At 37.3% G+C, this 18,654-nt stretch overlaps 1 protein-coding gene across 1 annotated transcript in view; it reads left to right on the top strand.

The window, feature by feature from the left end:
- KIF18A (kinesin family member 18A) overlaps positions 1–18,654 on the top strand; it is an 85,910-nt gene that overhangs the window by 22,372 nt on the left and 44,884 nt on the right. The window contains exons 7-12 of the mRNA XM_006157674.3: positions 1,487–1,663; positions 3,295–3,369; positions 3,575–3,687; positions 8,876–9,038; positions 13,421–13,585; positions 16,216–16,337. Of these exons, the coding sequence (XP_006157736.1) occupies positions 1,487–1,663; positions 3,295–3,369; positions 3,575–3,687; positions 8,876–9,038; positions 13,421–13,585; positions 16,216–16,337 (815 nt within the window). The remainder of the gene's footprint in view (positions 1–1,486; positions 1,664–3,294; positions 3,370–3,574; positions 3,688–8,875; positions 9,039–13,420; positions 13,586–16,215; positions 16,338–18,654) is intronic.

Here is an 18,654-nt window from a genome sequence, read left to right on the forward strand (position 1 = left end):
CGGGGTTTTTAAGCCACCGGGTCTGGGACGCAAACTGCGGACGACTACGTGGGAGTCCAGCAACACAGCCATTACACTAACTGCTGGTTTCCAGGACCTATTTCTATAATAGCTTTGGGAGGCATCTCATTTTTGCTTAGCTTCAATTCCCTCTTCTATAATATGAAAGATGTGCATGGATTAATGTTAGAGTTGTTTATTGCTTAACGTTATAATGAATGTTTGTATATAGAAGTATTTTTTTGGACCAGCAGTTAGCGTAATGGCCATGTTGCTGGACTCCCACATAGTCGACCACGGTTCGCATCCCGGACCCGGTGGCTTAAAACTCAAGCCGGGCGCGTGTGTGTGCATGCCCAGGATCCCAAGAGGAGAATGGAGGAGAAGGGATTGCAGCGTGACCATCCTCCCTGGGGGGTGATTTCTCGCTTTCTTTGTCTCTCTCTGTCTGGGGAGCACATGTGCCCTGTAGCAAAAACCTCTCAAAAAAAAAAAAGGAGTTGTATTTTTTGGAGAATTTGTTATATTGAAATCTGAGGTACATCTTCTAAGTAAAAGAACATCTTGAAAAATTACATTGTTTGAGGGACCAACAAATGTCATAATGGTTACATCGCTGGACTTCCACATAGTTAGCCACAGTTCAAGTCCCGGGCCTGGCAGCTTAAAACTCACACCGGGCACATGTGAATCCATGCCCAAGATCCCAAGAGGAGAATAGAGGAGAAGGGATTGCATGTGGCCATCCCCCTTGTGTGTAGGGGGTACGGTTTCTCGCTTTCTGTCTCTCTGTCTCTGTCTCTGGCAAACAGGCACCCTATAGCAAAAATCTCTCCCCCTCCCAAAAAAAAAAAAATTACATTGTTTGAGAACTCTATTGTGATTTCAAGTGAAGTATTACAGAATGTTGGCTTTGTCACTTGCTCTGATTCATGCAGAATGGTTATAGAAAGAGAAGTAACTCTGTGTCACGCAGAACTCTTACTTTCCCTCTAGCAAATTTGTATAGGCTGTGTATTTGTTCACTTTGTATTTTAATTGACTTGTCTCTAATGAATGGAAATATTTTTAAACGTTTTATTTTCAAATAGTTTCAGATTACAGAAAAGTTGCTAAAATAATACAGTTATATTTTGTTAAATATATCCTACACAGTTTCCCCTGTTAACTTTTCACATTAATTTTAGACATTCACATACTAATTCACATTAATATGAAATACCATTATCACAACTAATGAACCAATATTTAAATATTATTTTATTTTGAAATAAAAATCAAACTTAGTAAAAAAGAAATACCCTTTTGAATAGGATATTTGTTTAATATAGTCACTCAATTGGTCTTATAAGATTCATTATCATTTAAATCACCAATTATAAGTCTAGGTAGAGTTGGGCAATGCTTAAATTCCTATAGTGAAGTGGTATTAGGTTTGCATTTAAATGGGGAAAATGACATAAGAATTCTTTTTTTGTTCTTTCAGAGAAAAAATCAGCATATTCCTTACAGAAATAGCAAGCTTACTCGCTTGTTAAAGGATTCTCTTGGAGGAAACTGTCAAACTATAATGATAGCTGCTGTTAGTCCTTCCTCTGTATTCTATGATGACACATACAACACTCTGAAGTATGCTAACCGTGCAAAGGACATTAAATCCTCTGTAAGTGTGTTTGCTCTGCCTTTGTTGTGAGAGTATGGAGTGCAAAGTATTTTTATAATTCCAAAAAACTTAGGGTTCTCTTTCTATTAATAAGTTAAGCAACTTGGGGTTAGAAATGCCTTTACTAACCTGGTTATTGAACATCCGCTTAGGCAATTAAACTGTTAAGCATTTTCATTTTATAGGCAATAGATACTATTACTTTGTCTGGGAAGTCATGATGCATTTTTGCGTAGAAAAACAGAGAAAATTACATCCATGACTTTCCTGACAACCTAATATCATTCAACTGTTTGAGAGTTGCGTACCTTTTTTGATTCTTTTTCACCTCATGGCATCAGTACTTAGGTAGCACCCTGGAGCGATCAGTCAGAGCATTAGCACTTCCACCGCGGCCAGAGTAGATGCTCTGCTTGAGCTGAGCACTAACACCTTCCACCTGAGAATCTTAGACTCATTACTTAAGCTCTGGATCCTCAGTTACTTCATCCATAAGACAGATGTATCTGCCTCGCTTTATAAAATAGTCTTTTCTAAATAATGTATTTCCCCATTCGTGATGTTGATGTACCCATCTCTGTATAGCTCCAGAAATATAATAGATTGATTAGGTCAGTATTTTTGCCAGAGATTTTAAGCTACTTTAAAAAGATGTAAGTGGGGACCAGCAGTTGGCATAATGGCTATGTCACTGGACTCCCATGTAGTCGACCGCAGTTCAAGTCCCAGACCCGGTAGCTTAAACATGTGCCCGCTGAGCGCATGTGCATGCATGCCTAAGATCCCAAGAAGAGAATAGAAGATAAGGGATTGCGGTATAGCCATCCACCCTAGGGGGTGATTTCTCACTTTCTGTCTCTATGTCTCTGTCTGGCGAGTGCACACGCCCTATAGCAAAAACCTCCAAAAAAAAAAAAAAAAGATTTAAGTCAAAACATATGTTCAAAATCACAGGATCTCAGTGTAGGAAGAGACTGAAAGCCAAACTGGTGTTATGACACCCTCCTCCCTTTTTCTGGTGCTACTCCCAATACATTTCCAAATTAATTATGAAAGGCCACCTTGCATGAGTATACAGGGGTTTTCATACGTTCTTCATTTAATCCTTAAATCACTCCATCATGAAAGGCTATTTAGCTCCAGTGTATAGTTGGGTATGCCAATGCTCAGAGAATTTTTAAGCACTTAATTCTGAGTGACAAATAAACAGGGCATCAAAATTAAGTATTTAGACTAACGATATGTTTAATATTCTCTCAGCTATTCCATGGACCCAGAAACCCATACTATTATAAAAAGATAAAATATAATAAGGATTTAGTACAAATTAATTGAACTCATGAGTAGGTGGAATGTAAAATTAACTCTAAATTTCTTAGAAGTCAGAGGAAAAGGAAAGTAGGCAATTTGTATTATGAGTGCTTAAAAAATCCTTTTCTCAGTAAGATCATTTCTTTACAATTTCATTTACATTATTAATGTGCTCAGCATATCCTCTTGTCATAGATTTTAAACCTGATTATAATTGATCATGGAATCGACTTAAGGAGATACAGTGCTCTGTTTTTCAGGTGTGTAACTATGTGATTATTACCTCTGTATACATAATCATAATTTCTGTCTTTTAACAGTTGAAGAGCAATGTTCTTAACCTTGACAATCATATAACTCAATATGTAAAGATCTGTAATGAGCAGAAGGCAGAGGTATGTGTATTTTTTACATTGCTATGCTAATCTCGCTCAGTTTCTCATTTATAAGAGTCTATAATCCTAGTTGTTTGAAAATTTACCTTATTTTCCTATTGCAATTGAAATGTGGCTTATAAAATTATTTTTACAGCTAAAATTTTGCTGTGACGATGTATAATGGAGATAACTTTCATATTTTAATTAGTGTTTTCTCTTCTAGATTTTAAGGTTAAAAGAAAAACTAAAAACCTATGAAGAACAGAAAGCTTTTACTGATGAAAATGATAAGGCAAAGTCAACCATTTCGAACCCTCAGGAAAAAGAAATTGAAAGGTAAAAATGATGTTGAAATCTCATTGTAAGAAATTTGTTGTTAAAATTCAGTCACATGTTTTATGTTAGTCCTCTCATTTATCATATGTCATTGCATATGGACTGCCTATATGATCTTATTCCTTAACATTGTAATAGACCACAGCATATGGCCCAAGTGTATGGTAGGCTATGCCGTCTAAGTTTGTTTAGGAACACACTACAAATTTGCACAACAATGAAATCACCTAACAAGGTTATTTCTGAGAACATATCCCTGTTATTAAGGGACACAGGACAATGTATATTCTCAATTGAATTAAGGAAGTCACCAATTGTTCTTTATATTGAACACTTTGGACGTCAGGTAATTATAGTTGTAAATTCACAGACAGTGAGAAGAACCGGGGCTTAGGTGTAAGATAGATAATGATGTAAATTGACAAAGAGTTTTTTTTCTTCCTTTTATTTTTTTTTTTCGTTTCATTTTCTTCCATACATTCTATCACATTATTATTTGTCTTACAAAGTAGATATTTTAACAGGTGAACATTACTTCCTAGTACAATTGATAAAACTACAAAATATCTTCAACAGATAATACCACACCTCTTTGTGCCATTAATTCTTTGCCTCCCTGTCCATCCCCCAAATGTCCTTCCTCAGACCCTCCTCTTTCACACATACTATATCTGGTATTTACATCTAGATACTTTGTTTCTATATCCTTTAGTCAATTAGTTTCAGTCATAGAGTACAGACACTTGGTACATATTAAGTGGGGACATACAATGCCTCTCCTTCATAGCCTGGCTTGCTTCACTCAGCAGTAATTCTTCCATATTTATCCACTTCATGTCAAAAGCCAGAGTTTTGTTTTTTATGGCTAAATAGTATTCCATTGAGTATATGTGCCACAGTTTTTCTATCCATTCATCTGTTCATGGGCATTTGGGTTGTTTCTATGACTTAGCAATTGTGAATAGTGCTGCAATAAACATTTGATGTGTAAGCACTTTTCTGATTAAGTATTCTTCTGTCCTTTGGGTAGATACCAAGGAGTGGGATTGCTAGATCATATGATAGTTCTATTTGTAGATTTTTGAGGAATCTCCAAATTATGCTCCACAGTGGTTGGACCAATTTACATTCCCACCAGCAGTGTTAGAGAGTTCCCCTTTCACTACACCCCTGCCAGCACTAATCGTTTCTTGTTTTTTTAATCTTAGACATTCTGACTGGGCTTAGGTGGTATCTCATTGTTGTTTTGATCTGCATTTCTCTTACAATGAGGGATGTTGAGCATTTTTTCATATGCCTTTTAGCTATTCGTATGTCATCTTTAGAGAGTGATTTTTTTTTCCAACTCATTCTCCCATCTTTTAATAAGATTGATTGTCTTTTTCTGGAACAGCTGCTTGAGTTCCTTGTTAATTCTGGTTATCAATCCCTTATCTGACACATAGCTTATACAAATATTTTCCCATTCAGAGTGCTTCTATTCACACTAATTACTGTGGGTTTTTTTGTTTTTTTTTGTTTTTTTTTGCCATGCCAAAACTTCTTAGTCTGATGTAATCCCACTTGTCTATTTTGGGGATTATTGACTGTGCGTTGGGAGTCTTATTTTAGAAGTCTTTCACTACCCCAGTGTCTCCCAGAGTTTCCTCGGTGTCCTACCCCAATGTCTCCCAGAGTTTCCCCAGTGTTTTCCAGGAGCAGTTTTAGAATTTCGATAGATTCCCATAAGATTTCTTAGCAGACCAATGTAAAATAAAGAAAAAGAAAACAGTAACATAGTACTCAGAGCAGCTCCATGGTGCAGTAATGCACTTTTCAACAGAAACTGGATCCCACGTGACAGCTGTGGTTTGAATACCCAGCCCAGTCATCCCTAAGTACACTGGGCATCTGGACGAATGCCCAAGACCCAAAGTGCAGGAGGAATGGGATAGGGGCACCATCAGACCTGGTGAAGGTCATGCTCAACTCAACTCTCTTCCTTTCTCACTCTCACTTGTACATCCACATGCTAAATTTAAAAAGTAATAATAACTAGTACTCAAAAGTAGTTTTTCCCCAAGTAATTAAGACGGTTTTCCAAATTGACCCATTTGGACATTAGATTTAGAAATGTTAATTCTGAGTTGTGCTAGAAATTCCAGAATCAAACAGGTTTGAGAATTACTTCTTACTTAAGGAAGCTAAGAGATTCCTAGAGTATATCAGTATATTAATGACTCTGGGAGACCCTGTAATAAATGAATCTTTCCAATTTTTATGAAAGTTGAGTAAAGTTAATTCTTGACATTGTCTAGAGCCAGTTATCTGTAATTGGTATTTTAAAAAAGCCACAGCGTAAACGAGTGCTTATTCACAGGTTTGGAATTCTAGAATAGAAAGGCTCATGCTCTCCAGGCGGAAAACAGAAAGATTTACACAACTTTTTCAAATTACACTTTACATCAAACTATTAAATAAGTATCCCTGATATGAAAAATATTTTTTTCTTCCTTCCTTGATTCCTGATTCTAAAATAACCAGTTGTCATTTATTTTTATAAATGACTTTACAGTTTTTTGATCATTTTTACTGCCATATTAATTTCTTCTGATCACTATAATCACCCTTTGAAATAGTCTTCAAGGAGGTCTTGTTTCCCTGCTTACAAGACAAGGGCAAGAACTGACATGTCTTTAAGTCCTCATCTTTGCATCCTGATACTATGCAGCATTGCAAATATAAGAAGTAATTACAACAGTTATTTCTATCAGGGTCTCAGTTTTTAGTACAGCATAAGTTTGACCTATGTACTGTCACAGTGCAAGACTTTTTTTATACTAGAGATTTTCTAGTGTGTTATTTTCTATCAACCCCTCTAAAAGTTCAAGATAAAATTGTTGATATGTTTCATTGATTTTTTTTTAATTCCCAACAATTTTAGTATCTATTAAAAAATAAGTAAAGTGATTCATTATTATTTACTTAGTCTCATCAAAGAAAGCTTTCAACTCCAACATGTTATTAATAGTTGTGTTGTTATTATTTCATTTTGCTACTGAAACGTGGGAATGGTCCTCATGCAACTAGTTACAATTGTTAAGCAAGTTTCTTGAAAACTGAAGAAGTTAATTGTTTAGCACTGCTTAATCAAGTCTACTTTACTAATTAAAACCTTACAAATTAGTAAACTTTTCCACAATTGATGGCTTTAAATCATTGAACCTTCCCTTCTCGTAAGATGATTCAGAAGGGATATATGAAATAAGCACTTACTTGGATATTTTTCTGATTTCAACCTGACCTTTGATCAATAATAAAACTTTCATTTTAATTCTGGCAACATGATAAGTAACTTACTTGTGTATATGAAGAAGGTAAATTATGTATTTCACAATAATAAGAAATAATAATAAAAAATAATAATAATAAATTATATATCACATAACATTTGCTGTTTCCTCAAAAGTAGTATCTCCTGCAAGAAATATGTAAAGTATTATAAAGTGCAAACAGACAGAGGGAAGAATATACAGTATTTGCTATCTAGCAAAGCTGTTTGGAAAAATAGTATTCAGAAGGAAATCATAAAAAGAAAATATAGCTCTTTATAAAGAGTAATTATAAAAGTACTTGTAACTGTACTAAGAAAGTTGTGTGTGTTCAGTTTAAAATTCATTATCCATTATTTGCCCATCTGCAAGCAATGAAACAAATTTTTATTTTCTACCTCACTGGAATATTTTAATTGACTACAAAATAGTTGTTATTGGTAAATACCTTATGGCATTTTGCATTTTAAAATGGTAGTTTTGAGGGGGTTTTTTGTTTGTTTTAAGGCACTCTCTAGAAACTTTTGGTAAGTAGTAATTTCCTCCCTTCCAGCCTGATCAGTAAATACTCCCAACTAAATTAAGAGTGGACCACAGAATTACAAAGATGACAAATATTTCACTTGTCCTTAGGTAAAAAGTTACAGAAAAAATAAGGAATTGTCTTTGGGTGTAACCTAAAGATAACTTATCAATTCATTTACTGGCATTAGGTTGGCGTAATATAATACAATGCAATTGCAATGTCCGTACATATTTTCTATGAAATATTTATCAGTTTGACTAAACTGCAGTAAAGTCGATGTCTTGTGGTTTATTTTCATCCCCAATAGAGTTTCATTAAGAACTACTGACGTAAATTGGCACCATTTTTACCACAGACCCTTACAAATATATCTAAAATTCTGGCCAAAGAACATTTATTTTTAAATGCACATACTTGATTTTATTTTAAAGGCTTTGCAGTAATTTTTCTGTGAGATTTTTGCCTGTATGTGACTGACTGTTTACACTATTTCTATAGCTGGGGGAGCTGAACCATGAGTTGAAAGGGCAAATATATATATTTGTTATGATTTAGATTTTGCAGGGACCAATGTTCTGCTGACCCTGGGGGTGCAGGATGGCAGGTTCCATCCAGAGTTTTTTGTGTGAGTTAATCAACTTTAAGTCTTTGGACATCTGGAGATTTGAACAAATTCCCCAACTTTCATTCTCCAGATTTCTGTGACTCTTTGGAGGGAGCACACCATAGGACTTTTCTAGGTTTACCACATCAGGATCTTGAATGTCTTGGTCCCAGCATTGTCAGCTGACTCCTAGCCAGGCTGTAGAGGATACCTAGGCGTATGGTGTGTCTCCACCAAAACAGATTCTGAAGCTAAAAACTGACTCTCACTCTCCCTTGGGGAACTATGGATGTCCCGTAGGGTTACGCCTCCTCCTGCTCATTTTTTCCTGGTGAACCCACAGTACAGCACCCACGACGCTGCATCACACAGGGGCTGTGGAAATCAGGAGAGGAGGACCTGTCCAAGCCATCAGCCTTTTCCTGCAAACATAAAATATTTTATTTTTACTAAGCTGTTAGAGTAAAAATGTAGGCAGAGGTAAAATATTCAGCATGTTACTAATATCAGAGGGCCTATGATACTTGGATCTAAACATCATGAGGGAAATCTAACATGGCAGAAATAGGTAATAACCTTTCTAAACATTTTTGAAATAGAAAACGGCATGAAACCTATGTGATACTTACTATTGAGTGTAATTCTGTGAATGGTATATATTCTTTTATTCATGCATTTCTTTAAGTAAAGTTTGTATAATTAATTGCAAAATTCATGAAATTCTGTAACGTGTTTTATTTTCAATAGATTTCAAGAAATTCTGAACTGCTTGTTCCAGAATCGAGAGGAACTCAGACAAGAATATCTGAAGTTGGAAATGTTACTTAAGGAAAATGAACTCAAATCCTTCTATCAACAACAGTGCCATAAGCAAATAGAAATGATGTGTTCTGAAGACAAAGTAGAGAAGGTATTTAATAATTTTATAATTAAATTTTAGAGAACGTAAGAACAGGAAACTTAAGTTCTAGTGATTTCATAGACAAGGTTGCTTATGTCACTATGTGGTGAATCCATTTCACGCAGTTACTAGATGTAATATTATTTCAATTGTTATCACCTCCTATCGAGTAATTTTCAGTGAGATTAGTAATTCCTCTTTTCAATTTATGTTGCCATCCATTAATTAAGCATCAGTTATTTCAATGTGCAGTTTTCGATTACTTTTTGACAGAAAGCAAGAAATGCAGTCATGAGAAGCTGATCCTGACTTAAATCTCAATTTTTAACAGCTTACTGTCCCAACATGTTACTCTCTTGTTTATGTAGAAAGCCTTGTGCTAGACACACAGGGGTAAATACAGACATAAAACCGTGTGCGCCCTTCGAGTTCCATGCCAGCTGGAGCGGTAAAATCATCAGAGTGGCCAGGCCGTACATGGTTATCATGTTAATAGCAGTTTAAGCACAAAAACAGCTAATGTTGAACACTATGAGCCAGATAATGTTTTTAAAGTCCTTTGCATATATTTCATTTAGTATTCATAACAAGCCTATGATATAGATCCAATATGATCACCAATTGTGAGGAACAAAGGCATGGAGAACTCAGTTAGGTTGTCTTGAGTTACTAATTTATGAGACTAAAGCTACGTTAAGCCCTGGCTGTGTGACTTCAGAGTCTGCACCGTTAATCACTCTACTGTACTGTGAGAGTTGTAAGGGCAATACAGCTATTCAGAAGGGAAAACAGTGGCTTTCCAGTGAGAAGTAAAGCTTTCCAGTGGAAAAGTGAGATTTGTACTGGGCCTTGCATGAGAGTATCAGTGGGGAGAAAAAAACAAATGGGATATCAGTCTAACAAAAGCAGGGCATATTTGTACGGCAGTATGTATAGAAGCACATAACCATACTCACACTTCCTGGCGATTCCCATTCCTGTACCCGTAGGAGATATGGTCAGTTCATTGCAATTCTCTCTCTTTGGATCTGAAAGTAGCCAGAGCTAGTCAATATGAGTGGATTGGAATTGGCATGTGATAGAAGACATGTTTGCCATATTGGCATTTATTAACAATAATTTGGGAAGATTGGGTAGTGAGAAGGATTGTAGAAATACTGGTTGCCGGGTATTTAGAATCTAATTTGTTGTCAAAAGGCAATCTTCAAAGCAAGGGACTAGCATATCAGGACTTAAAATTACAATGCCATTTTTAAAAACATTTTAATATTATTTATACAATTAGTAATCTCAGTCAACTTAATTCCAAACTTTAGATAATTATTTCCCCCATTGAATTTTGAATGTGGATGTCTAGAAAGAGCAAGACATTGAAGAATGGAATGGACTTGACTGATGTAATTTGCTTCTGTTTCCACCTTTAACCTTCTGCTTAGAAGGGGCCTTTTTTCAAACCTGTTGCCTGTTATGATTTCTTATTTTTGGTCATTTAATCCATATATTCCCAAGTCTTTTTTTTTGCCGGAGGGCACATATTCTCACCTGAGAGAGACAAAGAGGAAGAAGGTTGGGAGATAAAGTGAGAAAACAACCTCTCATGGGTAATAATTAGGCTGTAATCCCCTCTCCTCCATTTTTCTCTCCTTTGAGGCACACAAAGGAGAGAAACACGCCCAGCATGTTTCTCAAGCCACCAGGGCCAGAACTTGAACCACTCAGTTGACTATCTGGGGTCTAGCCACCTTAACCATTGTGCCATCACCTGGCCCATTCCCAATTCTTACAGCTGTTTTATTGGACCACTTAAGCAATGAAGATAGGAATTCCTACGTTAGTTGTTGTTAAGCTGTTGAAAACATAGGAAGACATCTAGAGGCTGAGTTGTTTTGTTTTCACACAGAAGTACCAGTAAACTATCATCTTACTAAACTGCTTTCTGTGGCAAGGAATTATATGTTTGGTCTTTCTTCAAAAAGGTTTATTATCAGAAGTACTAAAACAATCTCATAACATTGATTTAGCTATAAATAGTTCTGGTGTATGACTCAGATTAGTATTGAAGTGAAACTCTTAAGTAATGGACCCAGCCTGTGGGCACAGTCTGTGTCCTGGACTACAGTGCTGGGGCCACATACTCAACCTCAGGTGTGGATCTCCCTCCTGAACCATCCCGAGACACATGGTGTGCTCACACACACCCCTAAGCTCCTGCCGAGCTATAAGTCTGGAGGACCGGGATTACCACCTGACGGGACCAGGTCAAGGTTGCTTTTCTCTTTCGCTCTCTTTCTCCTCCTCTCCCCTTCTCTTTTTCTCTCTCTCATACATGAGCTATCGTGAATAAACAATGTTTTTAAAGGATAATCTGAAAAATTATTTATTTTTTTCTATTTTGTAATATTTAAAAAAAATTTTTTATACATTCAATCACATTATTTAGTTTATAAAGTGAACATTTCAATATGTGAACATTTCTCCCCAATCCAGTTGATCAAAATATCTTCATCTGATGACACCACACCTCCCCATCCCATCAATGCTCTGCCTCCATATCCCTCCTCCATATGTCCTTCTCTAGGCCCCACTCCTCCACACACACCGTATCTGGCATTCATACCTATCTCTTAGTTTGTACAACCTTTAGTCAGTTTCAGTCATAGAGTGCAGACACTCGGTATGTATTAAGCGGGGACATACAATGCCTCTCCTTCATAGCCTGGCTTGCTTCACTCAGCAGTGAATCTTCCATATTCTTCCACTTTCTGTCAAAAGCCAGGGTTTTGTTGGTTTTATGGCTGAACAATATTCCATGGAGTATATATACCACAATTTTTCAGTCCATTCATTCATCCAGGGCATTTGGTTTGGTTCTATGTCTTAGCAATCGTGAATAGTGCCGCAATAAACGTTGATGTGCAAGCACTTTTCCAATGAAGAATTCTTCTGTTCTTTGGGTAGATACCGAGGAGTGGGATTGCTGGATCATGTTATTTTTAGTGAGAAAATGTGAGTTTACAATGTTAGCAGTTCTTCTGCACAAAAGTATCAAACACAAATTTTATAATTATGTGTTTGTTCTCTCTCAAGACTTTTATAGTGTTCTGAGGATTTTGTTAATGAAACATAAAGCTCTTTTGAAACCATAATGGGGAGCATTTCACTTTAACATTAGATTTGGCATACACGTTTCAGCACAGTGGTTCTGTAGGGTACCTGGAGAAAATGCTCCTGTAGATGACCAGATAGAGGATGGTCAAAACATACTTGGAGTTTGCACTTGCCAGTATACTGCTTCCATCAGATCCATACATCATTTTATGCCTTGGTTTCTAAGCATCACTGTAATATTTATAAGTACTATAGCAAATTAAAGATTAATTAATTTAGCTGCCTGCCTTTAGGCAGGTGTATTACCTTCCCCTTCATTTCTCAGATGAACTGAGATAGACTCTACTGAGTCTTAACATTCAGTAGCAATAATGCATTATTTATAAACTTAATAAAAAGAATTTGTTTCCCTATCAGAGTAAGCAAGGTCTTTGACCAAGTTTAAATCTAGTTTCTGCTCTTTTTTTTTTTTTTTTTTTTTTCATTCTCTACTTCTGAAACCAGCTGTAAATATTGGTTCTAATCTATGGAGATCTATGGTTTCCACACTTCATATCTGACCATTATTGGGTGTCTTTTGGAAAATAGCCCAAGGAGGTCAAGCTATTCTGGCCCTCAGTTTCCATAATAGTGTGCAGTAGATCCTTGGAATAAAAACCAAAAGACCAGTTTTAATCTCAAGGCAAATATAGATAAAACACCAAAATATTCAACGTGTCCATTGTGGTTCCTGAACCAACCTTTAAGCAAAATGAGAATACTGATAAGCATTCTGGCATACACTGTCTTCTCTACCACTTGTATCATCCAATTTAAGGCATAGCAGGCAAAAGCGGAGCACCAGAACACTGTTTTTTTCACCTCTTTAAAGTTGTAGAAAAGACAAGAGCATGATATGGACTGCTTTGATTTTGATGAAGAAAATCCTGGAATTTACTTGACCTTGCATAAGCATTTCAAATGTAGCATGCTGAAAGAAATGTATTTTAGCACATACACAAAAAGTTACAGGATTGATTTAGCCATTGTATTATTTAAAGCCATAAGTTTATATAAGTTTATAAAATGTATTTTATAAAATGTATGTAATTTTATAAAAATGACTCACAGCTCCATTTCTTCTTTTCCTGCAAGCAGTATATTGTGAAGTTTCAAAGGGGAAACGGCTTTAAATACAAAAGTATAGCCTAACGTGATAGACTACAATAGCACACTTCTAAGGAATATCACATTCGTCGAATGGCATACAAATTAGGGTGAATGTTAAATGTATTGTGTTTCAGGCCACTTGCAAACGAGATAATAAACTTGCAATGTTGAAAACTCGTCGTTGCTACCTGGAGAAAAAGAGAGAGGAGGAATTGAAACAATTTGATGAGAATACTAATTGGCTCCATCGTGTTGAAAATGAAATGGAGCTGTTAGGTCAGAATGGACGTATTCCGAAGGTACCGGTGTATTTTGTATGTTCAGATTGACCTTGTAAGAACTGAGCTTTTTAAACCAGTTACCTCGTTGAGTAAATATCTTTAATAAGACATCTATTGCTCCATTTTTATATTTCATTGATGTATTTTACTGGTGGTGGTGTGTTGTTTTTCATTTTTGCCAGGGTGCTTCTGCTCCTGCAAACAGAGAAAAAGGGAAAGTGAGAAAGCGCTCCCCAGTGGAACGGGTCACTCTGAAATCCCTTCTCTGCCCTCTCTCTCTCTTCTCAGGAGTTTGGGCACACATGCATGTGCACCTGGTATGTTTTTTAAGCTGCCAGTTTGGGAACTCAAACCACATGGTTGCCATGTGGGATCTAGCCACCTTAACCGCCATGCCATGGACTGGCTTTATTTTACTATTTTTAACTGACTATAACTTCTGGTTGCTAATTATCTACTAGGTTTGCCTTTTTTGTACTTTTAGAAGAGTAAAGTTACTTTTAATGGTTGTGATTCTTAAGCAATTGCCTCCTAAGAGGTAGCTCTTAAATGAAAATGAAGTAATTCTGTTTCAAACTAATTCTAAATTCATAGTATAAGTAATTTAAATATTGATATTGTACAAAAATAGTTTTAAATGTGGTCACTATTAATTACATTATGGCTACAGAAAGCCAATTTGAATGTTGTGTGTGTGTGTGTGTGTGTGTGTGTGTGTGTGTAAACAAAGATATTACCCCACTAGAAAGCCAATTTGAATGTTGTGTGTGTGTGTGTGTGTGTGTGTGTGTGTGTGTGTAACCAAAGATATTCCACCTTAGAATAGCAGACGGCAGTGCGAAGTGCAGCAACAAAGTTATACAGTGTAGTGATGAGTAATGGTTATGTTCCGTCATCCGAAATCTGACTTTAGTGCCTTAATGTTCTGCTACAAAGTCAGTAATCCAACCTCTATGCCCTGGCCAGTCTGGGTTGTGGCTTGCCCCCTTAAGAATAAGTCCTGGAAACATGCAGCTTGCTCCTAAGCGTACTTCAGAATATCCTCAGTGTCGTTACACTTGCCATTCCACGATCGTACTGTTACTATTTTCTCTAGTCCTAAGTTCACACTTAAGCCAGAAGAAAAAAGAAAAGGGGGTAGAAATGCCTGTACTGGGAGAGTAAAGACTTTCCAGACACTCCTAACAGACTATTATTTAGAATATGCCACACGGCAGGGGCCAGCAGATAGCATAACGATTACCTCTCTGACTCCCACATAGTCAACCATGGTTTGAGTCTCAGACCTGACAGTGTAAATTCACGCCAGGTACATGTGTGTGCGTTCCCAAGATCCCAAGGGGAGAATGGAAGAGAAGGGATTCCAGCATGGCTATCCCTCTGGGGGGTGATTTCTCACTTTTTGTCTCTCTGGTGAGCACATGTGCCCTATAACAAAGATCTCACTCTTAACAAGAATATGTCATATGGCTATCCCTGGATATAAAGGAGTCTGGAAAGACGAGGTTTTTTTTTACTCTGTTGTCCTCCTCTTGTGTACAAATTGCTTTGACTATTAATATCTAGAATATTACTAAACTATTATTTCCAACCATTATTATTTGTCAGGTCTTTGAATACAGCATTTCTCTTATGTTTATAATGTCTCAAATACATTTACAAATGAGAAATTAAAAGACTGTTGTTGGTTTATCCAAAATCATACAAAATTTGCTATAGTTCTTAAATTATAATTGTGAATTATGTAAATAACCCCTGTCTTTATTATCTCAGACAAGTAGAATAACATGTTTCTCTATCATTGTCCCATTACTTGCAGAAGTATTTTTAAAAATAAAAGAAACAACTTGGAGCTCTCAGTGAATCAATGGTTCACTACGTATTCGCAAGGAATATCCAAGAGTAAAATGGATTTGAGAATTGTCCCTAGGAGAAAGTTTTCAGGCATAACCTCCCTGCTTATGCAGCTGCCATCACAGTCTTCAAAATGTCCAGAAATGTTCCCTCTTTTTCATTTTGGTGGCAAATTAGAGGACCCCTGACTGTTAGCAGAGGAAGCTTTGGAAAATCGATGCCTACAAAAGACTTCCCACTTTCTCCCAGGATGGAGCTTGTCCCCAGAGTAGGTGTGAGCGAGAAGTTTGTTTCACATGTAACTCCAGACACTGTTTGCTGGGGCTATAAAACTGAACTCTCCTGGTGCCAAACCGTGTGTTACAGTATAGACAGAGAAGCTGTAGATAAATGAAATCGTTATTGATCAGTGGATGCTATGACAATATTCTGTGTAGAGAGTATCCATCTTTAAATATAATGCTCAGAAAGAGTCTTCTTGAGATTAATATTTAAGCAAATACTGGTCTTGTTCATGTGCAACATTATGGATAAGTTGGATAGACTAAGAAGTTATACTAAAATTTCTTCTGAATTTGGGACGTTCAGTTTCAGTGGAAACTTGAAACCTTTTCTTGCTTGTGAGTTCTAGACTCAACACCAAAACTCATGTTTTTCAAATTGTTTATAGACATATTATTTCATATCTTAAAATATATATATATAGGTAGCAATATAAAATAATTTCATCACAATTGATTAATTTCAATATTCTTAAAAGAATCTAAAGTATATTTTTGCATTGTTTTCCCTAGGAACTCAATAAAGATCTTCATTTTCACCATTTGCACCTCGAGAACAAAGATTTGAAAGCACAGATTAGACATATGTTGGATCTAGCTTGTCTTCAAGAACAGCAACACAGGCAGACTGAGGCGTAAGTCTGTGGGTTCACCTGTTCTACAAATGGTAACGCTCTAGCCCTCCAGTAACTGAAGCACAGAAGTTCAGTTTTTTTTTAAGTGACTGCCATTGTCCAAAAACTTGCAGTTGGAAAACATTTAAAGAAAATGAAAAATACAGTACTTTCTTTCCAACTCTTTTTTTTTTTTTTACAATGGCTGCTTAGTTGTTTTCTTTCCTTTCTTCCTTCTTTCACTTCTTTTTCCTTTCTTTCTTGTTCTCTTTCTTTCTCTCTTTCATGAGAGAAAGAGAATGACAGAGACCTTTGACAGAGTCTTCCCCCACTGCCTTGCTCCCCTTGGCCTTCCAGCCAGTCAAGATTATAGGCCCTTCCACCCTGCCAAGGTCAACCCAGGATTCAAATGCTGGGCCGTTCCCCCTTGCTCCAGTATTACACAGCAGTGTCCCCCTTGCTCCAGTATTACACAGCAGTGGCCCCTTGCTCCAGTATTACACAGCAGTGTCCCACTGCTTGCACCACTGCACTATTTTTTTTTCCTAATGTGAGAGAAAGAGATGGGCAGCCCAACTGAGTCTTTATTTTTATTACTACGTTTTTAATTTGTGTGAGAGCACATGGCTCACCAGAGAGACTGAGGTGGAGGTAGAAAGCACTGTCCTTGGGGAATGGTCAGGCCACAGTTCCTTCTCCATTTGTCCCTCTCCTCAGTATTTTGGGCAGGCATGCACACATGCCTCATGTATTAGTCAAGCCACTGGATCTGGGACTTGAACCATGTAGTCAGCCATGCGGGATCCAGCTCCCTTAACCACACCAGCCGGCCCATCCCTAAGAGCCCTTGCAACACATCCCACCTGCAGCCAGCCAGGGTCATGGGCATGCCTGCAAGTGCCCGGAGTGTGCAAGGAGACCTCAGAATGCACACCTGGGATCATGTAGTATGGTGGCATTGCTGCGCCACCAAGGCTGACCTGGGTCCGATTTTTAGGATATGTTATTAGCAGCTATTGTGTGCTTTCTACCAACTCAGTACTAGCATTTAATCATCTAAGTTTTAAAGCATCATACTAAAAAAATCCAACAAACTGTACGGCTTAATTGTTTTGGTCCCCTTAGACAACTCCATCAACTCCTTACACATCATGATGATGTTCTATATAAAAGGAAAATTTATTTCTCTAAGGGATTTGTGTCACCTAAAACATCTGTTGAAGTTCTACTAGTGCTCTCAGATGGCTGAGCATTAATTGTCCGTGCTTTTGCTTAGACCATGCTGGTCTGACTGTTTTCACAAAAAAAGAGAGCCATCCCTGTGGCACGGCAGTCACACACTGCACAGAGGGGCCAGACCCCGCGGTCCCCTGTGCGCGCAGGATCCTGATGCGTGAAGAAAGGACTGCAGTGTGACCAGGCCCCATGTGGGTACTTTGTCTTTCATCCTTTCGTGCACGTGCCCTCTAGGGGGGGAAAAAAAGTAGAAGCAGCAGCAGTAACTGAAAAACTTCAGGGAGATGTTCTATAGGTGCAACTCAAACTACCCTCCTCGTGGGACCAGCAGTTTGAGTAATGGCTGTGTCGCTGGACTCCCATGTAGTCAAGCGCAGTTCGAGTCCCAGACCCAGTGGCTTAAACTCACACAGGGCGTGTGTGCGTGCGTGCCCAAGATCCTGAGAGGAGAAGGGATTGTGGCGTGGCCATCCCCCCCGGGGAGTGATTTCTCACTTTTCTGTCTCTCTGGTGAGGGCACGCGCCCTGTACCAAAATAAATAAATAAATAAAACCTCATAATTTCTAAGTCTCTACCTAGAGCTGACATTGAATATTCATTTGCCAGCACTCGGACCACCTTAAGAACTAAAGTCATCAAAGAAATATTTGTGTATTTTAACTATATTTCTGTATCAGACACATAGATTAACACACTTACAGTAGGGGCCAGCAGGTGGCATGGTCAGTGAAATACTGGACTCCCACATGGCCAACCATGGTTCAAGTCCTGGATCCGTTGTCACAAATATCACAACAAATAAATAGATATTTAAGTAATATTTTTTCCTAATGCAATTACAGTAAACTTTTGCCTTAAAAATTGAAAAAAATAAATAAAAGATTCTAACTAATTTTTTTAGGAAATCGGTGAACCAGAGCACCACAGAGGTAATGTGTAGGGAGTCTATGAGTTTTGGACTCAGTTTTAAATTCTGGTTTATGTCAGCAATATAACCTTGCAGAAATTATTTAACTAAGCCTTAGTGTTTTAATACAAAAACATAAATTATAATGCATTTTATATAAACATCTTAAGAGAATTACATAACAGTGATATAGT

This window comes from Tupaia chinensis, unplaced genomic scaffold, assembly GCF_000334495.1.
Source record: "Tupaia chinensis unplaced genomic scaffold, TupChi_1.0 Scaffold000555_1, whole genome shotgun sequence".
Classification (NCBI taxonomy): domain Eukaryota; kingdom Metazoa; phylum Chordata; class Mammalia; order Scandentia; family Tupaiidae; genus Tupaia; species Tupaia belangeri.